At 29.4% G+C, this 25,538-nt stretch overlaps 2 protein-coding genes across 5 annotated transcripts in view; one reads left to right on the plus strand and one right to left on the minus strand.

Annotated features, from left to right (window-relative positions):
- Window positions 1–1,324: 1,324 nt before the first annotated feature.
- Window positions 1,325–23,568, minus strand: Fbxl4 (F box and leucine-rich-repeat gene 4). 2 transcript variants are annotated; one of them, XM_014418805.3, is made up of 12 exons: window positions 23,343–23,568; window positions 17,135–17,228; window positions 16,866–17,061; window positions 13,417–13,573; window positions 11,785–11,916; window positions 9,782–9,907; window positions 5,592–5,716; window positions 4,311–4,420; window positions 4,074–4,235; window positions 3,773–3,938; window positions 3,336–3,527; window positions 1,325–2,859 (listed from the first exon to the last, which is right to left on the minus strand). In XM_014418805.3, exons 2-12 carry the CDS (start codon window positions 17,175–17,177, stop codon window positions 2,700–2,702), a joined length of 1,569 nt encoding a protein of 522 aa, XP_014274291.1. In that variant the 5' UTR covers window positions 17,178–17,228; window positions 23,343–23,568; the 3' UTR covers window positions 1,325–2,699. The 2 variants fall into 2 exon arrangements, with proteins under 2 accessions (XP_014274291.1, XP_014274290.1); XM_014418804.3 differs by lacking the exon at window positions 23,343–23,568 and adding an exon at window positions 17,303–17,572.
- Window positions 19,130–25,538, plus strand: part of mfrn (mitoferrin) — a 74,842-nt gene continuing 68,433 nt past the window's right edge. For 2 of the 3 annotated variants that reach the window (XR_001343002.3, XM_014418807.3), the window contains exon 1: window positions 19,130–19,607. Coding sequence is in view for 2 of the 3 variants with exons in the window: in XM_014418807.3 (XP_014274293.1) it covers window positions 19,491–19,607 (117 nt within the window). In the remaining variant the exon portion in view is untranslated. The remainder of the gene's footprint in view (window positions 19,608–25,538) is intronic. The other variant, XM_014418806.3, reaches the window with a different exon arrangement.

Below are 25,538 nucleotides of genomic sequence, written 5' to 3' on the forward strand. Positions count from 1 at the left end.
TGTAGCGTAACGGAGAGTGCGGTGGTGGGGGTAATTGAAGTTATAGATACTGGAAGTCATGTTATTAATATTATTATTCCAATATTTAGCGTAAAGTTGTCACGTCAGGCGCGTTTCAGCGCGAAGCGGCGAAACCCACACATTTTTTTAAGGTAGGTTCTGGGATCTGCTGTGTGCAGGTTTTGTGCTTACTGGCTGTCTGCATTGTCACAAGTGGGAAGGGACCTCTCTTCTAGTTATGAATGATTAGGTTTAGACTGAGCTTAAACCCATTCCCTGGGCAAGTATGTCACCAAGGGAACAGTGCCTTGCCACCTCCCAGGTCTTGTTGGAGGGGCAATCTCCTGATGAGTGGGTTTGCACAGGCCTTCAGCACATCAAAGAACTTGATGCGCCATCAGCCTATGAACTCTGGAAAAAAAGGAAGCTAAAGTTCTTGGTGGATGGCACTGTTCCTGGCCCTCTACAGTGTGGTGCCTCGAAGGATCCACTGAAAGAAGGATTTCTGGTAGTTCTGGAGTTTTTGTAGTGTTGTTTTGAAGAGGTACACCATAGAGCCTTATATATCTGCACCTTCAGTCGGAGAGACAGCTGTGGTGGTGTGAGCAGGTAAAAAATATATTAATGAAACAGACATTATTTTAAGCTATGAAACATAACATGTTATATGGGAGGATGTTTAGTGGGAAATGGTTTTTCTCACCTCCTTTAATTTATTTAACATTTACAGAGAAAATACAAATATATATCTTCATATATGCCCAGTGTATATATATCTTCATATGTGCCACTATAATAAGCGCCCTTATTAATGGAAAATACTTTTTTAATTTTACTAAATAAACTTTGTGTAATGTATCAATACAATTGTAGAATGTTTTTAAATTTTATTAGTATTTTATTAGTATACTTAAATTTTTAAAATGCTTTTAATTCTGAATCAGCTTAAATTAAACGTTTTTAAAAAAATTTAAGTGGTAAATAAAAATAAAAACATTATTATTATTTAGGAATAGTAATAACATAATTTCCATTTTTGAACTAGACATGCTCTTCTATTTATTCAAAAGTTGTCTTTAGATTTTTGTAATCCACATTGCATGTACAATAGAACCTTTACCATTTTGTTGATTTTAAGTTGTTAAAGAAAAATGCCTTTTGTCCGTTTGTAACTTGTATCAATAGAAAATTTATAATTAAAGCTTTAGTAATTTTAATGACTAAAAAAAAATATATAGGAGCATAAATTAAAGTTTAAATAAATATGTTGAGAGAGGGAGATTAAAACTGTCCTTGGAACTGGGATGGATAAAATGAAACAATGTAAAGGAAATAGATATTTATTAATACAAAATACAAATTATATTTTTATAGATTCTACTTATTTAGCACATTGAATATTTTTATATCATTGTATTATAATATATTATTAATTCTAGAATATCAATACTGTACTGTGTATTTTAAAGACACAGTAATAACTTAGGAGTGATTTTGACATAAATATACATAATATATAACTCATTTTATAAAAACAAATGTATAATAAGCAAAAACATGACAATAAAATATTTAAAAATGTGAATAATTAAATACCAAAGATTTGACAATATATTGTCTGAGATCTGAAAGAACAACCCATGGGAAGAAGGAAAAAATGTAACACTGATTATATTTTAAAAGAGTGTTCTTTTTTTTATTATCTCTATTCATTCCTTTAACTTATCTGTTCACCTACCCCCTCCCTATATTTTTTATTGCACCATAATTATTCCTCATTTACTTCAATACTCTTTCTTTTAATTTTACTACATTTGGTACTCTTCCTTTAATTATTATTTCACTATTCATTACTCTAGTTATACATCGATCACTTTTACTCATTACTGAAACTGAACTTGTTATTAATTAGTATTCTATTCATGTATATTCATATTCCTTCAGTTTACTGTGTTCCTCTTTTTTTATATATGTTTTTACACTCTTTTTATTTATATTTTATTGTTTTATTAAAATTTAAAATGATTGTATCTTGTTTCTCATTTAGCCCTGCAAAGGACAATACATTGGTTACCAAGTATTTTTAACTAATTGACTGCCACATGGATTTTCTTCCCACAATAAATATATTTTATTAATATATAATATACATTGTACATAATATAATAGTAATATGTAAGGTTACATGAAGGTAGTCTCTGGCAAGAGACTAAAAAAAATAGCCAATTGCATGAAAATGCAAAATAATAAAAAAAAAAGTTTCCATTATAATTTCTCCAAATTTCATATTAAAAAAAAAAATCAATGATCTACATAAATTAAAGATTTTAAACTTGATATGATTTGCCAACATAATTTTTTCTTTCTTTCCACATTGGGTGCCCTCCTATTGGATCAGTCTTAGAACAAAACCAATCAGTGTTAATAAACTTATAATAATAAAGATAAAACTAAACCATCACAGAGATAGGTGTGAGCAAACACACAGTAAGAGAGAATAATATCAACTTCAACTACCTGCTCTCGGGGCCAACAAGCAGAAGTTGGCCAGTGAATATTTGAATTAAGCTCGTCTCAATGGATAACAGCTACTTTGAGAAGGTGCACCAAGCACATAAGATCAATATACCCACTGCCCTAATGCGATAATATCAAAAAAGAATGATATTAATCTTCATTATATAGTAGTAATAATTAAATTAATAATGCTGGAATGGGGATGGAACTCCATCACTTTGGAAGGAACGTTTAATGGAAACGTTAGGGAATTGCAGCCGCCATTCTTCGACAAGTTCTTCTTGGATTTGGTCGCAGAAACTGATATCAAATAAGCGAAGAGACTTGAAGGTAGTTAAAAACCTGTTAAAACATAAAATAAAAATATTAAAAATCATTAAATTACAATATTATATGCATATGTTTACCAAAAAGTGGATTTATATTATGAAAAAACTGTATAGATTTTTTTAAACATATAGTGTGTTCAAGAAACAACTCTTTTTTTAGAGCTTCCAGAATTTCGAAATGAAACTTGGAAGGTCTTAATGATAGTGAATAAATTTTATCTGGGTAGTGAAGTCAATTTTTTAACCAAACCCAGTTCTTCTCTAGTGGACTTAAAAATAAAATGATTTTAGGGACTCTCCAAAAATATAATTCAAAATAATTATACATACTACTAGTAAGATCTTAATTAAAAATTTTTTTTTTCATTTATCATCATTTTTTTCATTTATGTACTTGTCTAGTTAAACTATATTTATCTTTATTCTAACATGGCTACCATTGCACTTATTCGGTTCGAAATGTTGGCACCAAAAATAAGTATCATTTACCTGAGGCACATGTGAGGTGTAATGGATCTAACACCAAGTAGATCAACTTGCTCTAAATCAGGAGTACATTTCAAGAAAGGAAGTAAATCTCTGTCAGTGATGCCCCTTAATGCAGCCATAAACAGTTTCTTTAATTTTGGACAACCATGGGCCAGTGAACTCATGCAGTCCCCTGGGATGGAAACTCCTAAACTGAATATTTCAAAACTTTAATTTAAAAATATAGAACACACTATTAATATAGTATTATAACTACCAATTGAGATACCTAAATGTTATTATTATGAGCTACTAATATTATATTATAGAGATATTACTAAACTTAGATATTATAGAGAAATATTGTATGAATATCACACGCAGAGTCGACAAGCATGGGTTATATAGCTAAGCAAATTAAATAGAAAATATAATTAAAAAATTACGGTATATCTTACCACCATCCAAGGTCAACCTCTTCAAGATTTGGACAGTTGGACAGTGCCCTTACACCAAGTGGTGTTAAACTGTAAGTCTTCCAGAAGTCAACTGAAACCAACTGCCTATTATATTGGCCTAATCCTTGAGCAACTATATCCATGGACGAAACTCGAACACAGGAACCTAACAATGGTGAACAAATTTTAGGATATTACTGGGCAGATAGTATACTTTGTATCAAAAATAATATGTACGACACTATTAATTACAATTAAACTTAAATTTTATTACTCTTAACAATGAGAAATCAAGTCTTACCGAGATTTATGTGTTTTAAGTTGGGAGATGCTTCTAAAATCTTAAGCAAAGGTGGCGATTCAATGTAGGTTCTATACAGATCAAGTCTTTCTAAAGTTGAAATGTTTTTAAGGCTTTCAAAACCATCAGGCGTAATGTTGAAACAATTCCTCAGGCATAATTCTGCAAAAGTATTGAAAAGATAAATTTAAGAGATATATTAATGAAGCAGTAACTTTTAATAAATTGCAATCTAACCTTTAAGATTTCTGCAACCATTAGCTATCTCTTGAATACATCGATTGTCGATATATTTACAGGAGTTCAATCTGATAACAGTCAGCAGCTTACCACAACCCTGAATAAATCTGAAACAAGGTCGAGTATAAATATATTCTGTTATATCTAAAGGAGGCAGGAGAAAAGCAGTAAAAGCCAGGAAATGGGGGAACTTGGTCAAGTGTTTCACAAGCCATAGGATATGTCGAAATCAACAGGATCTGTCTTCCAAGACATTTGTTTTTCAGAGTAGATTACAGAAACTATATCAAGAGGGAAGTAATAAAAGTTAAATGACAAAATGTTCTACAGCCCGTAAAACAAAATTTGGCCATTTTGTGACATATAGTACTTTAACTCCCTTCCATAGCTGTATATATTCTAATATATTAACTATTGACTATTAAACTATTTAATAAAGTAATTAATATCTTAATAAATTATTGTGTTTAAATATACCTATTTATACACTCATTTTAACAGAAATTCAGATCAATGTTTAACAAAAGCAGGTACACTAATTATACACCGAATTAAATATTACCTATAGCAAGCAAATGATGCAGGCACATTTAATAAAGCATCCTTTCAATATTATAAAAAATATTAATTTCAATTTTAATGAGTAAGATATTTAATAAGGTGCGTACTGAGTTAGTACTATGAATTTTTCTGCCCAGTATCAGAGACAAGTTGTATATCCTTTGCATGAAAACACATATATATCCATAAATGATTATACATGCATAATTTATTAAACGTAATACATTTTTTAACAATTTAAATTTTTTATTTTGATCTGATATGTATCCTATCCTGATAGACTAATGCACTTCAGAAGTAACAATAAAGGGAAACTGCAATAAACTTCATTAAACATTATGATATTTTCATTACTTTTAGAACTGTATGTTTGATTGTTATGGATTAAAATACACCTCAGGAGACACAAATCTCCTCCAAAGATTCTAAGCATTTTATTTACATTAAAGCTTCTCTGACTGATATTCTAAGAATGTTGTAACTTGAGAAGACAATTCAAGCAGCAAACAGAGAGACAAAACTAACTCTGACAGACCAATATTTTTTCTATTTATACTTTTAATCCCAATAATATGTGTGTAAACAATAAAACAACTTAGAACTATCTAGCTATAAACAACTAATCTAAAACATGGTGTCTCAACACAATCTTTTCTGAAAATAATAAATAAAGGAAATTCTACCAATGCTACATAGAAAGGTACAAATTATACTCACTCGACAATGTCTGAAGTTGTGATCATTTCATAGTTTCCACACCACGAAAGATCCAATTTCTGCAAATGCTGGCATCTGGTAGACAATGTTTGAAGTGCTCTTGCATTAAGGCAACTCCAGTAGGGCTGCAAAAATCAGTGTTAACAGTTTTCAAGCAACAATAAACAATTAAGCTATTAAGGAGCATACAATAAACATAAACAGTTTAGAAATAATGTAAAATAAAAGTGGAACAAGACATTATTGTAGATAAACAATGATATTATTAGAAGAAATTTTGGTTTATGAGACGATGCTGAACAATGTACTGAAGTTAATGGATATTGGATACAAGTGGTTAATTTACAAGGGCACATTATTATAAAACCAGCAGTAAGCTATGATGAAAAATCTTAATACCTAATATTATCAATTGTTTTTATTTACCTTACTTCTCTTGTCCTTAGTATTACAATAAGTTTTGATTTGTCCAACTTAACCTTATTTGTGTTAGTTCAATTATAAGTTTAATAAAGCCTTACTTTCAGTCTTTAAAAAGGTTTATTCATAACTATTTATTAAACTCATTAGTGTGATTGTTAATATAACACAATGGAGAAATAATTCAAGCATTTAAGATTTGAAGTGGATCACACAATTGGAACAAGCACCTCTGAACAAAATCACTGGAAGAAAACATTCGAATAATTCAAATTCAGTCTTTACTAATTCTATCAAGGCTTCTGAAGCAGATAAGTTATTAGTACTATACAATCATGTTAGTCACACTATATACGAGCTCATTAGCGAATGTACATCATATGAGGCTGCTATTACCAAATTAAATTCACTCTACATCAAACCTAAAAATGAATTATATTCTAGGTATAAATTAATGAGTAGAAAACAACAACCAAGCGAAAATGTTGATCAATTTTTACAATCCTTACCACTTCTTAGTTAAAGAAGTCAGTGGGAAAGACCAAGCCGAGCATGACTTAAACCTAGAAAAGTTTTTAAATGTTTATAAGATATAACTCAACTATTAATAAACAGAAATCACATTTCAATTTAAGATCTATAAAGGATACCTTATAGAGGATAAGATACTAAAACCAGATTCTGACAGACTGAAGCCGCTGATTGATTTCCCTATACCCAGAAATAAAGCATCTTTACAAATTTATAATAATATAATAGTTATACTTTAGAAGTGGAGGAATTACCTAGTGGGACAGTAATTTCAACTAATAAAAAATCAAAAATCCCCTTTCTTATATGTTTGATATTCAGCATCCTGGAAAAATAAAAAATTTACAAGATGGTGCTTGGAACTAGCTTCTAATAACTATGACCTGGCAAAAAGAATGTTGCAGCAGATGCTTTCTATAGGACTTGTAGCTCATTACATACCATCGATAGGTAAGTTCGTTTTCATAGCTCTCTCTGTCACCCTGTTATTACACGAATGGCTCTCTGGATGAAAAGCTATTATCTATCCTACATAACTGATGAAATTCACAGTTATCTCATCCTACAGAACATGTTTAGAAATAAAACCTTGTTTCTATTAGAAACAGAATACCCTCATTAAAGTAACAAGTCCATTTGAAAGGCTCAGTGTTGATTTCAAAGGCTCATTACCTTCTAATACTCCACGGAAATATTTACTAACAGTAGTTGACAAATTTTCAAGGTTCCCTTTTGCCAAACCTTGCACTGATTAACATACACTACAGTTATTCAGGCTCTAGACCAGATCTTTACCCTCTTTGGATATCTATCACACATTCACACAGATAGAGGGACATCTTTCTTATCCAAAGAACTTCAAGATTTTCTTCATTCAAATGGGGTTGCAACCAGTCAAACCTTTGCAGCTAAGGATAAGTTGAGCACTACAATGGAAAACTATTTCACTGCCTTTAAAATCCAAAGGTCTTATGGCATCACATTGGGGGAAGGTATTAACGGAACTGTTACTCTCTACTTTGCACGGCTACAAACACAACTTCTCATGAATGTATGTTCTTCCATAAGAGAAAATCTAGTTCAGGTGTTTCTCTCCCCATGTGGTTGACAACTCCTGGGAAAGTTCTGATGAATCAATTCCGATAGATCAAATATGATCCTCTATTGCAAAAAGTGACTTTATTGGAATCTAACCCTGATTATGCCCTTGTACAACTCATTAATGGCAAAGAGACTACTGTAAATCTTAGGCACTTAGGTCCTGCTGGAAATAATGATAGGAATCTGGTAGCTAGAAAAGGAGAATTTTGAAGAAATTCTAATCATTGACAACTCCCTCCATTCTCCTTCTGATACAATTGAAATTAAAGTATCTAGATTGGACTCACCAACCAGGGACTCAAGCACTGGGGACACCCTGAATAGGAGGGAGTCATCAAAGAATCAAAAAGGAACAACCATTGAAGAAGGTCCGTCTCCAGCCAAATCTCAATCCAACCTGCAACCAATACTCCGATGGTCAACTATAACCAGACAGCCTCCATCATTTATGAAAGACTATGTCCTTAAGTGAAGAGGGGGAGAAATATCTTACTACCTAATATTATCATATGTTTTGATTTGCCCCTAACCTTATTTGTGTTAGTTTAATTATGAGTTTAATAAAGCCTTACTTTATTATTACCTTAAAAGGTTTATTCACTATACAAGCAAAGCTCAAAGCCTTTGTTTAGAATAATATAGGAATTCACTCAAGTAATGAATGTTGTTCCACTTCATTAAGTATAGAATAAAAAAATTACACTTCAACATAACATCTGAACAAAAATACTCATAAACATTACAGAGCTCAAGAAAACCAGAATGAAAAGGAAAAAAATTGCAAAGGGAGGGAGAGACAGTAGATGCAAATAGATGTCACATATAAAGGCTAAATGAAATAGTTATACCTCAATAGATTGGAACCACCATTAATGTTGAAAAATTGAATTTATACCACCTAAAAGAAATGACAAGGAGAGTAGGAAGACCCCAGCTTCGATGGACCGGCAGCGAATGCCTGGTCTATCTTGGGAATCCGCAATTGGAGAGCAGCGGCAACCATTAGAGAGGACTGGTGAACGAAGTTGCGGGAGGCCTTGACTCTACAAGAGTTGTAGCGCCACAGATGATGATAATGAAAGAAATGACACTACTGATTTTTGTTTAGAAATAATTTTGTATGATTTCAGATAAATTAAAGGGTTAGTATAAAATCTTAAAAGATGAAATTAGATGCTTTATTTTAAATCCTGAATAATAAAACCGTTTTCTAATAAATAGGAGCCAATTTGATGTTTAAAACTATACAACCACTAAAAACTATTTAGAACATGTATTCTTTTAAAGAATTTTTTTTTTCAAAATAAAAGAATTAGATAGAGGTGCCATCAACTACAAAGAACATGAAAGCGACCTTGTTTTCCCAGAGAAAAAATCCAGATCCCCTCCAAAAATCTGAAGTCCATGGGGGCAGAGGAGTGAAAACGATGATTTCAGAGAGAGGAGAAATGAAAATTATATCATGTATATACACACTACAATAATTATATCATTTCTACAGAGAGAGAAACGGAGAATGAACTGGGGAATTCATAGGATAGAAGTCCAGGAGTGCATCTCTGACAAATCTTGATACTAATATTCAAATGAGTAATATACTGTAATTTTGAGTGGTAGTGCAATGAATTAGTAAAGTCAGTCAAATAACTAAATACCTCCAGTATTCTCAATTCTTATCAGTACTAATAACAATCATCATTGTCAGAATTTTATTTTTTTATAAATTATCTAATTAATGAAAACAGGCTTTTGTGCAAATAATTGTAATAAAACTAGATCTATTTTAAGATTTGAAAAATAAAATATCCTGGGATTAAATACTTTGCGTGTCATCTGCATCTTGTTTAAAATAAATTGGTAAACACATCTTTGGACAATACTAAGTGGTAAGTACAGACAATTCCTTCTAGTAGAGGTGGGGGGGGAGGATCCCTGGTATCTAGTTTGTCATTTATATATATAATATAAAATGAATTAAATTTATAAAAAAAAAAAAAAAAATGCAGTTTATGGAATCTATACCCACCTTAGAAAAGCAGTTTAGCCAGAAGTATATCAAATTTATAACAATGAAAACATAGAAGGAAGGAGCTTCATGGAAATAAAGCAAAGTACTACAAAGTTAATGGTTACTTTACCTTCAGATTTAGTTGAGTATAGAGCATTGTGTCAGTAGCCAGACGATTGAAATGTCGATTCACACGGGCACACCTCGACAGTGAAGCCAGATCTAAATAACTCAGAACTCTCAGGATAGTTTCATCCTAGAAATAAAATTAAAATTTAGAAATTTTAAATGAATTCAATATTAAAATGAGAGTAAAAATATCCATTAAACAACAAAATTGTACAAAGATTCAAATACAGTCATTTATAAACAATACAGCTCAGTAGACTGAAGTAGATTCCACTTCCTGATTTTGTTAATTTGATATTTATAACTGAACTCATTGATTTGAACGGAGGATTTATAAATTTTGAGTATAATTCCTGATGTGAAATTACTAAATCAAATTTACTAAGATAGACTGTATATATAGTAGTTACCAGGATAAGTGAACAATTAAAATCAGGCTTGTAAATTTTAATCAATCTTTGAACAAGCACAGTTTTCATACTGCCAACTATAACTGACGGAAGGAAAAGAAACTGAATGATGTATAATAGGTTTTGAGAAACTTTTAAGTACTGATAGAAATCGCTTTTAAATAATCAATTCTCTTGAGATGAATTAAAGAACAAGAAAATCTTGTCAACTATAACACAAGAAGTGGCTCAACCTTGTAAATAAGCATGAATAACAATGATCAAACTTTTGAAAAAGAATTTTATCAATCAAACATACAAGAGGAGTAGAACCAGATATCTTCTCAACACTGCCAAGAAGATCTCTACCTGCATTCACAAAATTAAAAATTTACTACAATTATAAATGGAGTATGGTACATTTCAAATCATCCAGTTAATATACAGTACTGTGTATATATCAAATACAGTATTAATACTACTAATAAATAATAAATACAAAAATCTTCACTTCTCTACTAATATAACGCAGAAAACTATTTCTTTCTCCTTATTATCTCTTCATTTTATTTAAGTATTTCATTCAGATTTATTTAGTTGTAGTTTTTACAAACATATTATGTTTTGGAATTACTAAATGAATTTTCAACATCTGTGAGATGTTCATTTTGAACATACAATATAAATATATAACTAAATATCTTATTTGAGACAGGTTTGTTTATTAGTTATAATAAAAATATAACTCCATAAAAAATCCATATAGTCTCTTACTTTTTATTTTCTTGTAACTCCTCGGAATGGCTAAAAAGTCACAGTTACAAGATAATATAAAGTGTGAAACTATATGGATATTTTTATTTTAAGTAACACAACATAAACATAAATGTACAAATGATTTTTAAAATTACAAAATCAAAATATTCTAAAAATAATCTAAATTAAATTCTCTTACCAATTCATTTCTGTAGTTAACATAAGGATTGGAAGATCATTAGTTGACCATATCTGTAACAAGATGGTCTGAGAAGCGGTCCAGAAAGGTACAAAAATTGTAGAATAGTTACTAATAAATAGTTTTTTTTTTTTAGTATTTTTGTGTCTTTCTTGACTGCTACCCAGACCATCTTCTTACAAAGCAGTTAAAAGATGTCATTAAATAAAGATATAAATTTAAATACATGGACCATGAAGAATTTTTACAGTTTCCAAAAAATTTAGTGGTTTTTCTAAAACCACTCTGAATTCATTCAAATATTTGTTTAATATACCCCTCCCCCTCACAAAAAGAAAAGTATGATGGAAGTACATCAGCTTTATAGACATAATCTATTACAGCTGTGATTTCATTTAAATAAATAATGATTTTTTTATTTTACGAATATAAATTTATTTTTTCAAATTCGGCTTTTTGAATTGTAGCTATTTCCTCCCTGTACTCTTCAGAACAATTTAATGTGAAGTCTGAGAAATTTAAATTATATAAGGTGTAAGAAGATAGATAATAGGAAACATGAAAAGAATAAATAATAAAATACTAATGCAATTATATAATGATTAATATTAATACATGATATAAAACTTTTATAAATTAATGAGGAAAGTTTTTACTTACAGGGAGCAGATCAAACGGCCCCGAGCAAGAGACTAAGCAGGAAGATTCTATTTCATTGTTGATATCCTCCAAGAGGGCTGTGTAATGCTGGGCAAGAGATGACAGAGAGTTGAGAGTATTAGCTATATCTATCTGCAACCATCAAATGATCAGTTTCAAATACATATCAAATCTCATCATTGAAATTCACAATCCCGACTACTCACAACATATAAAAACAAAGTTTATTTACAAAAAATAACTTTATTGAGGAGTACCCTAGCCTATTTAAAATTATTGCATTGATTGAATAACAAAAATTTTGTAAACTGATAACAACCTTAACAAAAAGACTTTATTGGAAGATTTTTTAAATATGGAACGCACATTAAAATGTACAAAGAAATAATTTGTTTTGAAATTATGCTAGATGAAAATGAAAGAAACCAAAAGAGACATATAGGTCTGAAAATAGTAACATCAGATAGTGAGATGCTTTCAATTTTATTAATAACTAACAACAGTTCGATTCTGTATCCAATAACATAAAAAATAAATAAATAAAGTTATTTCTCTGCAATAGCAACCATTTTCAGTTCCTCAAGCACAGTAATTTTATAAAATAATACAAATCAATATTTAAGTTCACAGATCTAAGTACCAATTTGGTCATTATAGCTCTAGGGATAGGAAACTGTTGGAAAATATCTAATCTAGGTCGGCACATGTATGCTAAAAAAATAATACAATATGTAAAAAGGGGGAATAATAGTGACATAATAAAATTAAAAAGAATCAACAAATAAGGAATTACAGTATGCAGTAAAATCTTTAAACTTTTGAAGTGAAACTTCTTTACCAACATTCTATAACCCAGGAAAAAAACAAAATCATATGGTAGTAAATAGATTTTGTGATGTGAGGGAAACAGTAGTGAAAACTAGGGAAACTAAAAGTCGGAGTTGTAAGTAACTGTAACATAGCTCTAAGTGGGGGGGAGGGAATGTTCAATATTTCATTCTTTTTTTAATGAGCTATAATTCAAAATTGTATCTTGACGCTAAACCGAGATGGAAAGGTAAAAAGTAGAAAATATAGCACCAGATGATAACTATTTATTTCATTTCCAGAAGCTTTGGCCAGTCCCAAGACTTCCACAATTTTTTAGTATAAAACTATAAAATTTAAAATTAAAATTAATTTTTTTTTTTTTTTTAAATTATATTTATAATATAAAATTTAAACTTACAAACTTACAATCTGTGATATTGACTATCAAAGTATGAACAACTTCATAGGAATACAGAACGCTAAATTTGCTTACCAGGCAGGTAAATTCTGTGAAACTACTATTCACAAATTGATTTCAAGGATTGAGAAAAGTATGGTTTATACAGAGAGTATGCCAGGCATATTCTTTAATATATAGGAGAGGATACCTTTGACCATAATCTCTGTCCCTTTAACACTATGGTAAGAATTCTACAGACGAAAGGTGTTGGGGCTTTAGTTTCCAGATGGACCAATATCATAAGCGATTATCATCGTTAAATGATAAGAAATATATCAGGAATAGTATTCCACAAACATAACTACTGTTGGCAAATATTTAGCAATAAATTGAGATAATAAATTTTGAACAAGAAAACTCACCTCATTGTTAAAGGTGTTAATTGTCATTCCTTTAATCTTAGCTGTGATCTTGCCAACATCATTTTTTTTTCTTGGTGAAGATGAACCAACAAGAAGAATAGCATCCAGCTCAGTATAATAATCGAGTTGGCGATGATCAAACTCAATTCTTAATAAGCTAAAATCAATATTTATAACAATTTATACTGTTAAAACAATGCCATAACTAACAACACATTAGGTTAATATAAATGTATTTATATTTAATATATATAATTTTGTGAGTATCATCATAATATTATAAATTCTTATAGTTGATTAACTATGATTAGAGTTGTAAATATAATTGAAAATTGGAATTTAATGGCCGTAAATTTCTTCTTTCACATCAAGAGATGACAAATAAGAACTAGTAATACAAATAATTTAAGTAGTAACAAAGGAGTTAAAAAAAAGTAAAAAATTTGAAATAAGAAATTAAATTTAAAATGAAAATGTAAAAGGAAGATGGTCCAGGTGCAATCTAAAAAGAACTCAAATAGTGATTAAAATATTTATATTGAGTCAACATTTCGCCCCACGTTGCAGGGCTTTATTGGGGCTAAAAAAAGATACAAACACTTAAATGATGTATATTGATGATGATGTATATTGATGATGATATATATATATTATCTTTTCTTCATCATATTATATTTATTGTATTCATTCTTTTAACTTCATTTCTTTTGTGTATTCTATCTGTGTATATTTATAATTTTTTTTTAATATAATTTCTTCCTCCCCTATTATGTACACTATCATTTAATGTTTACCTATTTTTAACATTTTCTTTAATTTTCTATACTGTTTACCTTAAAATTATTTTCAAATGTAACGTACTTTAACTGTCAATCCCAACTGTTCTCTATACATCCTGTCAAAACAGTTCACTTTTCCTCTGACTTTGAGCCTGAAAGGCATGTTGATTTTATTCTTATCCCCTTTTTCCATCTCTTAGTTTGTACTTTATTTTATTTTTCTTCTTTTTATCTGTAATTATTTCTGTTTCCATTACTTGTCTATAATCTTTTATTATTCTTATTTAATTTTTACGTTTCATTGTACATCTTTTTAATTTTTCATTTAAGTGTTTGTATCATTTTTATCCCTGATGAAGCCCTGCAATGTAGGGGCGAAACGTTAGCTCAATATAAATAGTTTAATCACTATTTGAGTTTTTCTTTGACTGCACCCGGACCATCTTCTTTTTTATTATCACACACGGTCAATCAGCGATCTTCCAAAATGAAAATGATTATTTCAATGGTCACAGTTAAAAAAAAACAAATAATCCAGATTTTCTATTGTTATTATTATCTGATAAGCTAAATGTCAAGGAAAAACATCAAAACTTCAACTTCCATCATTGTTATATCAGGCCTGATGAAGACTACAATGTGGATGGGTACGTCAGCATTTAATAAACAGTTGCCAGTATTTTTATGTTGTTTTTTTTAATACCACCAGGACGATCTCCTTCTTAAAAAAATTCTTTAGTTAAAGCAAAATGATCAATTTAAATTAAAGCATAAAAACATAACACAAAATTAATAAGTAATAATTAAAAAGATAACGAAATATAATAATATATGCTATATCAAATATAACTTGATTATATTATTTAAATGAATATTACCAGTTTATATTTCATCCCTTCCAAAATCCAAATATATTAAAATTTTGTTTATTGTCATGTTTTAAGGTGAAACCTTAAAATACTTTTAATCTCCTTAATTTATAAATAACTAGACTAAAAAGATTAATGGCCAGGTGAAGTAGCATTAAGTCAATTGAATTGTTGGCAATTTTTCTAAATTTTATTTTTACATTTTGATTAATCATCTTTTATATAACACATAAATCCTTTCTTTGGTAATCCATTTATTCAAAGCCCTGTAAATTCAATCGGAAGAAGCCAGTTAAGACTAGAAGATAATCAATAAACTGAATAACATCATTTGAGTAAATAGAATTCCTAGATATATATCAGAAATCTTTTTCTCTTTTCTTGATAAGTTTTATTTTTTCCTATAGACTTAATCTTGTGAAAACAGAATTTTGATGTTTGGTCTTATAAAGAGAGGATTATATCTTTAATGAATAAACAAATTATATATAACATATCACCTAGTGGCATTTAATATATCATAATAAAGTACAAAAACAATTATAGATAATATTAAACATAGTACAGGCAAAACTTGGTAAGACAAAATTGAAGGGACGTTGATTTTACTTTGACATATTGAATTTTTTGGATCATCGAGTATACTGAAAATTGATTTCATTCAAGTTATGGAGATTTCTAAGTGAGATATATAAGGACCAAATATTGTAAGCCTTGATAATAACGCATATAATTTTTAGGAAGACACTTCTAAAATAAGGCTGTCTTGTCTTTTAGGGAATATAATTGGAATTATGAGGAATTTTAAAAATGGTGGATAATGTACTCATTGGAATATTCCATTTGACTGCAATATCCTTTCCTTTTTATTCTGTCTTTTAGCTTGCTTTCAATAGTGAGTGTTATTTTATTTTCTAAATCTTACATTGCCAATGATTTGTCATAGATTCGAAAAAAGTAAAAAATTCACAAAAATAAAGGGAGATAGTTTTACTCTGTACTGTTAACAGAGGAATATGAGCTGTAATCTGTCAATACAGACAAAAAAGTCATCTGCCCAAGAAATGAGATTCAGGGAAATTCAAGTTATCAAGTCTCCCGACCCTCCAAATTTGACTTATTGAGTACTGGATTCAAGTTAAGGAGTTCAATTTAAAATATACATAAGTACATTAGAAAACAGGATTGACTTAGAAATATTGAGTTTTTTGACTTCCTAAGTTTAGATTGAATTTAAAAAGAAGATATTATAATTGTTCAGAATACCTATTTCTGACCTGTAACTAACAAAACCATTCTACAATAAAGCACTACAGATGCTACACTTATTATTCAATGTTTAACAAATCTAAACCACATAATCTTTTCATATATTTTGTAAGACAATGAGAACTGTTTTGTGGTAATTTGCTTTTTTAAAAAAAAAAAAAAAAATTTGCTATTTAACCATCCCAATGACAAGATAGATCACAGTTGTCGACTTGTGCTCACTTAAGAAGATACATATATCTTAATGAAACCCTTCACATCAGAGGCCAAACAAATAATAACACTATAAATTTTATTTTTAATAAAAACAATTCCTTAGATTTAGAGGTAACATTTATATTGATACTTGAAAAAATGTAATATTTAATTGTATTAAAAGTAGGAGAACTCAAGCAGATTAATTTCTACAACTTATTCCTTGTTATATGCTATAATTATATTATTACATTAATGATTTATAAATACAAAAAGCAGCAACAGCCACACATTAAATGGCACATTACATATAATACAAGAAAAACAACCAAAGTACCTTGTCATAAAATCTATGGACATAATTTCAGGAGAAAAAATTCTTGGGCTAGGTCCGACACATTGTGGTTCTCCTTCCCAAAGAGTTTTCCACATTCCAAGACCATCACCAGCAGAAATACGCACAACTGATCCTGGATTGTAAGTTTCATATATACTGACTTTTGTAGGATACACTTTCTGTTCAAAAGTCACATCTGTAATCATATCATGATTTAATACCTCTACGTCTTACATATTTTAATGAACAATTAATAGCTTAATAGTTACCAATGTAGTCCTGACTAACAATATTTCCTGAATTTTGGGGCATTATATTTACAGTTCGACTTGGTGCTTCATCCCACCATTTACCATAAGTGCGCTAAATAACCATTTCACTGTTATCAATAATTGCTTGGCTACAGATAATTAATATATCATAAATAAATATCATACCATAACAAAAGCCTGAGGAAAATCTCCATAGTCAGGATATTTACTAGGTCTTCCAGAAATATTATAGGCAGTATAAGAAATACTTATGTCACTACCATATTGAGAACTAAAGTCAAGAGCATCTTGCACATATTGCTCAATTATAAGCTCATCATCAACGCCTTTAATCGCAAAGCTATTATCTATCCACGAATTTTTAAAATCTACCATCTTTTCCACAACACTTCTTACTAAATTTACTGTTTTGTTCAGGTTACAAATCTTATCCAAAGGGGAATAACAAAGAGGTATAACTTTTGGTCATATGTTTTAATACTGCAAGAAAGCCATCAAATGGACATCTTCCTTCAAGTTTTATTTTACATTTAATTATATATACAATTGCAAACATTTAAGAAATATCGAGCTCCTAATTATGTTTTAGTAATGTTTTATTTTGAAAATGTATCATTCCTTGCTCACAGGGAACTTGTTGCAACCTTCCTATTCAGCTTGATAGCACTTTATATACAAGAAATTTTGTTTAATTCTTGAAGTTTATTTACGCATTATTTTGTGGCTATAAAATTACCTAATAATAATTTTCAAATCTTTCATCACCAAAATATTTGCGAATTTGTGGTGAAAGACTTCTATTTCAATAAAGCATTGTCTTGAGGATTCTTAAAATTCAGACAGTTATTTCCACAGACTCACTAAACCCAAAAGGACTGACAAACGGCAGTGAGGAGTATTTATGAATGATGAATATATGAAATCCATTCTAGCAATGGTGGTATTAGATCTCCAAGCTTCTGGATTTGAAGTAAAATTTTATACGATAATAGTCCTGATACACATAGGATTGAAAACAAGTTGCTGATTTCATACTGATACTATCTGCATTAGATACTTACAATGCTAAAAAAAAAAACTAGTTTTATATCGTCATTGTACTCATATTGTCGGTTGTTTAATAAAGTACGACACACAATTTCTAGGTACACCCTTGCACCACTATGCAAGGGTGCATCTAGACATTGTCAATAGTAGATGCAAATAAGGAGCTTTATTTGTTTTAAGTTCTTGAAGTTTCTATCTAAAGCTAATAAAGACAGAATCTTATTATTTTACGTTAAATTTAAACCTCAGTAAACGAAGTCTATCAAGAAATAATCGCTAAGAAAATTGTCCAGCTTTAAGTATGCTTTGAACCCGAACCGATTTAAGGTTTTTATTTTACAATAGGAAGAAAAAAAAACATTGAAATAAAATGCACATTATAATAATTTAAAGTACGATATATACTACTGTTAACTGCTAAATATGTTGCTACTACTGTTATTTAGGGCAGGGATATGCAGGATATAATAAACAATTATCCCAAAATTAAAAGTTTCTTTTTCTTTAGGGGAAGCGTTCATCTACCTCTGCACCCTCCTCTGGATTTCCCTGAGCAGTTGTAGCCAAAAATGTTTACACACTCAGTTTTATAAAAATCTTTGACTAGAGGAAATCAAATCAAAATTCAGATTCAGATATAACTTTAAAATAAAATAAAAATCACTAATCTAAAAAATTAAATCTGCTTTGCTTGATGGGATACAAATAAAAAATATAAAATTTCCTGGCAAATAGTATTTTAACACATTATCATTTACCTTTACAGAAACTTTGATAATTAAATTGATCGATATCTGGATTAAAGCGGAAGTTAGTCAAGGAGGATGTTTTATTTTGGCGATTAAAATGAATTGGCGATAGTAACGCCTCCTATCTAGATGAGATGTTTATGGAACCAACCCGGTAGCTGATGCCGCTATCTGTTGCCGAACTATCGTAACAATGCTGCTATTTGAAGTAACCTTCTCTATATAAGATAGGCAGTCCAGCATTATTTCAGAAATATTGTACACTTTCACTCACTCGCACTACATTTTGTAGTTTTTGTATATAGACTTACATTAGTATTAATTCCGTTTGGATGCGAAAACATCCCCAGCCTTCGTTGTTAAATAAGTTGCTGGGGAATCCATGGTCTGTAACCATAGGTCAGTTGTTCTACTTAATTCATCCTAACCTTTCGGACCCTCTATTCGGTTTGTCCTTTTTTTTTTTTAGTTTTCAGTTTTTTTTTATTTGGTATTTTGTTTTGGACAACCGGATAGACTAAATTCTCAGTTAACGATCAAACACCCGAACAAATATTATGAACTTTGAGGACTATGAAACCCTTCCTACGACCAATGTCACCAGCCACATGATGGCAGGAGCTTTCGCTGGGATTATGGAACATTGTGTTATGTATCCGCTTGATTCTGTCAAGGTATGTTTTATAAATGCACGTAAAAATATATTATTTGTGTATATTTCGTTTGCAGCCTTTCAGTACCTTTATATGATATTCTGTGAGGTTATCTCTTGTCATAGGTGAAGAGAAGCTCTCTTCCCATTTTAGTTTAACGTATATGTTTACTTAAATTATGTGATAAATTACTGTATTTCTAATTTTCTATTTTGACACAATTACTCTTCCATTATTTTAACCAAAAAATAGACATCCTCTTGTATATTTAAAGTAATTTCTATGTCTATAAGTGGTATTTGTGTGGTATTTATTTTTTTAAAGATAGATTTGGTTCCAATAGTTTATGTGTTATATGCCAAATGCAATTTTTATAAGCCAAGTTTAATTGTCACGTCAATTTTGAAGTTAATTAACTGGATATTACATCATTTAGAATATAAATTAATTTTTATTAATTACTTATGATCTGATATATTGGAATTTGATTCTGTTGCCACTTTTGGTGTAACTGTCTCTGTTTTCCTCATAAAGAAGTTATTTTAATGCAGTCCTATTAGTTCAGTTCTAAGAACTTGCATCTGAATATGAAAGTCACTTCCTTAGTTGTTGGTTTAATTATTTTCTTCCCTTTAACTTGCTAAAAGTTAATATGATTCTAAAACGCTTTAATTTATATACAGAAGTCTTCTGTTAGTTGTTTTCTTAGCTGAGTTTTATGTAGGTTTTATACATTTAATTCTACTGCAAACATTTAGCATTAATCCATAAATTAACAGGTATTCTTATGAATTATTTTGTTTATATTCTGCTAGTATGACCAATATTCATTTTTTCTTGGTCTGTTATTTTCACTAATTTGTATATTCTTTGTGTGTATGTTTTAGTTATGTCTGCATTTTAGCTATTAGAATGAACTTGACTTGTTATTTTTACTATAAGTGATAAATTGTTACTGCTCTGAAATGTTTTTTAACTATACTCTTATATGTGAAGAAATGAGAATAGAATTCTAGAGAATCTTCCTAGAATCTCTACTATTCTTTAGGGTTTCATGTGTAACCCCATAAAAACTCATTTTACAAATCGCACATTATGTATTATTATATGAATACATTCTTTGTTTGTATATCACATTGATATGTGACAATTTTTCTTTTATAGGGAAGTACAGCTTATGTTTTACACACTTTTTGTCTGTTTGTATGAAATCATGATGGAGCTAGGATTATTTCCATGCTTAAAAAAGTAGAAATTTTCATTAATTAAACTGTTAATAATAATTAAGTCTGGAATATGAACCATTTAACTAGTACTAATACTTAGTAGAAAAGATTATGAAGAGTATAAACATGTTTTTACATCTTTAAGTGAGTAATATGCATAACAATAAATATTGAATTAAACTTTAAGCAACTTTATTTTGGTAACTTTTTAGTGAAATCTAATAGATATTTTTGGATGCAGAACGCTCCTCTTGGTGCTAGATTGCACAAGTTATTTTTGGATTATCACTATCCTCCGATACCATTAAATTATTAATTTATATTAGGATCAGTATCAATATTTTTTCCTTAAACATCATCATTTGCTTGCTGAATTGTTAATTAAAATATGTGTATTTTTCCTTATTTCGCTATTATTATTTGAATGTGATTTATCAAATTAATGTTTTATGAAACTTATTTGTCTAAATTATAGAATTAAATGATCGTACTATTATATCCTACCATTAGCAGTTTTCTATATGGAAAGTATTTTACAATTTATTCTTTGTTATGTCTGTGACTGCATCCTAGAATAGTCTTGTGCTAAAGATATTTCAATAAATTGGTCCAGTTATTCATTATATGAACAAACAAAATCCACTATATTTGTATTTTAACTGCCTCCTTAGATTTTTCACTATCATTTTCTTAAGATCAATTTTCCAGCATAAAAATGTAAAAAATACTGTGGTAGTACATATATATGCTTAATGATTGCACTGTTTTAAAAAATCTGGAGAAGGTGGGAAAAATCAAAACAAACTAAATATTATTTTTAAATTTTTATTTTCCTTTAACTGTATCTTTAATTTTTACAATACAAAAAATGAATGTAAGTATCACTTAGACTTTTATTTTGTTTTAATCAATATATTTCATATTATTAATTACTTCCAATCTTTTGTATTTGCTGGTTGTAGATTTAGTGATTTATTTAATTCAATAGAATACGTTTAGAAATGAGTAGCCATCATAAAAACAAAAAAAAAATTGTTAGATATTTTACTTTGTTATTTAAACACCCGTCACTGTAACAGAATTTTTTTTTTTATTTTAAGAGTAGATTGTAAACTAGACTTGGCTATTTATTTATATGATAACCAAATTTAAGCTTTAGTATTGATATAATTGTGAAATTCTCAATAATTATTGATAATTTGAGAATTTTGTCAGTACTGAAGCATAAATTTGTTATAGGCATAAATATATAGCTAAAAAAAGTCTTATTAGCAAAATTATCATTTTTAGGCTTAATTCTTACTTCTAACCTCAGTTATAGAGCAGACATAATCAAAGAAATAATATATATGTAACAAATTGTGTATATCTTTTACTTTGCTTATGTTTCAACTGAAGGTCTGAAAGTTTATCAGCATAAATATGACTCTTTCTTGTTGTCCATTATGAAAGCCTAAATTTTGATCCTCATAGTTAAAATAAAAGATATGTTGTAAACCATAAATTTCTTTCATTTATGAGTTATTTAATGTACGATATGCCATAAGTCATCACCGAATTTGTATCACCTTTTTTGTTGTAATACTGTTTTATATTAGAAAATTATTAGTTGACTGTACGTAAATTATAGTAGTAAGATGGTCTGGGTGGCGAAAAGGTATAAAATGGAAGAAAAACTAGTTATTAGTAACCAATGTTTTGTTCCACAGTGCAGAATCTTGAAAGATACAAAAAATCCTGATTTATATATTATTATAATAATTATATATAAATTCCAGGATTCATCCCTGATATGGTCTTGCAACGTAGGATGAAACATTGGTTACAAATAAATAGCTTTTCTGCTATTTTCGTACCTTTCATGACCACTTTCTTGATCAGCTTCCTATGATCAAATGCTGTTTTAATTTGTTATAAAACATTATGACCACAGGGTTTAATTAGAAAAGAACTGTGCTGAACAAATCAGAACTGTTTCGAATCAAACTTACTATGTAAAACTCATTTGAAATTTAATTAAGCTATATAATAATATTCTTTATTCTGGGTTTGATCCATTTAGAATAATATTACATGGTCAAAATTAGGCTTTTGAGCCTTAGAGTAAAATACAAAATAAAAATGAAATTATAAAACATCATAAAATTTAAGGAAAATAATGATTTTGAAAATATAAAAAGGAACAACAATAATTAAGAAAATATATAAAATGAAATTAGAGCAAATAAAAGAAAACTATGTGTCATATCATAAAACATAAGGTGACTAAGTTCTGATAATAAATAAAAATAATTATAAAAATCAAATACAATTAAACTAAAATTAATAAATAAAAAAGTACAATTTCTGCTAATATGCATATTAACAAGTATAAACGAAAATCTGAAATATCGAATTTAGAAAATATATAAACCAACATAGAAAATAAATAAACCATACATACAGGTATATATATTTATGTTATATATACCGAAGGATGGTAATAATGGTAATGGTTGAATAAATAATTAATTAATACAAATAAACTTACTCATTTTCTTTCTCTCTGTAACTTCAATATTTCGGCTCGATCCTCATTGATTTGTAGGAATGATCGTAACTTTAGATGAGAGCTCTATTTTAATTTTTGAAAGACAGTGTTGTGGAAATTTTTTGTACTTCCTAGTTTTTACAATCGTCACATATTATGTGTTTCGCTGGATTGGAAAAATATTTAAAGGATAAAGTATAGCATTAGTTTATTTATTTAATTATGCTTTTAAAATTGATTATTTATATTTGAAAAGACAGATGATCACTGAATTCAATAGGAGCATGTGCTAATTTTTATATAAACCATTTCAATTGTTGTTTAATTTTTTCATGTCAAAAATATAAGTTTTCAGTATATTTGTTCCAATAACAGTCAAAAAAACTGTTCAATCAAACTGGTGAACACTTGTTCAGTATGGTTTTTAGGTTGCAAAGATGCAATTCAGCCCCTTTAACAAAAGCAATACAGACCCTCTTCACATCAATTATTTTCTCAAGGTTAAAGCATCCTCTACTTGCCTCTTCCATCGAATTAATGCAAATAATCGATTCAGTAAACGAGCCCTTTAAAAAAAATCCTTTAAATTTAGTTGTATTTCATTTAATTTGTTTTTAATGTATGTATCCTTCATCATTTACCCCAATCGAATGACAACTATTAGTTGTACATTGCTATCGATGATTGGAGATAAGTACTGAAGATACATATCTTATGATCATGCTGTCGATTTAGACTCTCTCATTGACAGGTTTGTTCGAACGAACGGTTTTGCAATCAGAAAACTAGAATGGAAATACCATACTGAGCGTATGCCTGTTTACTGACGGTCAAATCGTTCGTTGAGAAAAACGTATTAGGAAATCACCACGTAACTACGGCCGGAGTTCAAAAGTCTTCTAATGGCGCGAAGTGCATGGCACAACAGAGATCAAGGAAGTTTGAACTTCGAGCAAGATAGTGTCCCTTCGTTCTAGACAGAGGAAGGAAACAACCAACAATCCGCGTAATGTGCTCTTCACGAGTCAGAACCTTTCTAGGTAATCATTTATGGTTTGAGGAGGTCTGAATTTCTTTGCTCGTAGTGAACTGATTTTCATTGGATCTGGCTCCTCAGAGGCTATGATCCCATTTGTTCCATCTTTTGGTAAAAATGTCATTTAGATAGGCGACAGTGCACTCCTTTATACCATCAGAATCATCACCAAATACTTGGAGCATGCGAGAATTCCACTTGTCGAATGCCTCGCATGATCTCTGTATTTGAATCCCATAGTTCATTTGTGGAATAACTAAGGTGTTAGGCATCATTATTCTCCTTCTATTGACTTTAACCAGCTTCACAGTACATTTAGATGTAATTTCCTTTTTGCTTGACTGAATTAGGACTTCTCTCTGCAAGGAGATGTAGTAGCCGTTATTAGGAGACCACCCTCTGTAAGGAATCTCTAACGTAAATGAAGAATTATTAATTTTTTTTTAAATGTCAATTTCTCTTTTTTATCATGTAGTTACTAGCATTATGGGGAGAAATAAGATATTCTGTCTTTTTTGTCGAGTATATCAAGATATTGGAGACATTGCTATCAATAACATTATTATATGTCTATCATATAATGTTATTTCCCCCTATAAAGATAAATTGTTGCTATCAATTTCTTTATATTAGATTAGAACACATCGTCGCCTCCATGTTTAAGTAATGATAATGGATATCGTACTTTTCAGAAGGCCAAAAAAAGATGTTTCACTATTAACTCCCCCATTTACCAAGTTAGTAAGAAGTTTAATCGAGTTAAATTAAACTGAAACAATTAGCATTAGAAAAGTAGATTGGGTTACTGCAATAGTTCTGAATTCTTGTTGCACTATGCTCAGAATTTATTATTTAAATATTGTCTTTTTGAGAATAATTTTCTGCAAATTAATTGAAGATGATGTTAATTTGTTTTGATAAGTGGTAATTTCATTCTGGGAATTTTACGTTTTTCATCGCTTACGTCGTCTATTGTTCCGAAGTCAACATAATTATAATATAGTAATAAATTATGTTATAAATCTTATACGAGGAAAATCTGACTAATGCATTACCTAACAAGGAAGAAAGAGCTATAAAAAAAAAGAAAATATACTTTCTGGTGACCGGAGAGGGAAGCGATTCACGAAACGATTCCATTTAAAACTTTAAGAAATTAC

This window comes from Halyomorpha halys, unplaced genomic scaffold, assembly GCF_000696795.3.
Source record: "Halyomorpha halys isolate HHAL.00 unplaced genomic scaffold, Hhal_1.1 Scaffold209.1, whole genome shotgun sequence".
NCBI classification, from domain to species: Eukaryota; Metazoa; Arthropoda; class Insecta; order Hemiptera; family Pentatomidae; genus Halyomorpha; species Halyomorpha halys.

What these genes read in the sequence shown, in the direction of transcription:
- Fbxl4 (XM_014418804.3), bottom strand. Translation starts at nt 17,512, where the DNA reads ATGGTAGATTTTAAAAATTCGTGGATAGATAATAGCTTTGCGATTAAA. An exon ending in TTCCTCAGGCTTTTGTTATG is followed by an intron (nt 17,229 to 17,302) that starts GTATGATATTTA and finishes ATGGTTATTTAG; the next exon opens with CGCACTTATGGTAAATGGTG. An exon ending in CTTAAAACACATAAATCTCG is followed by an intron (nt 3,939 to 4,073) that starts GTAAGACTTGAT and finishes CACCATTGTTAG; the next exon opens with GTTCCTGTGTTCGAGTTTCG.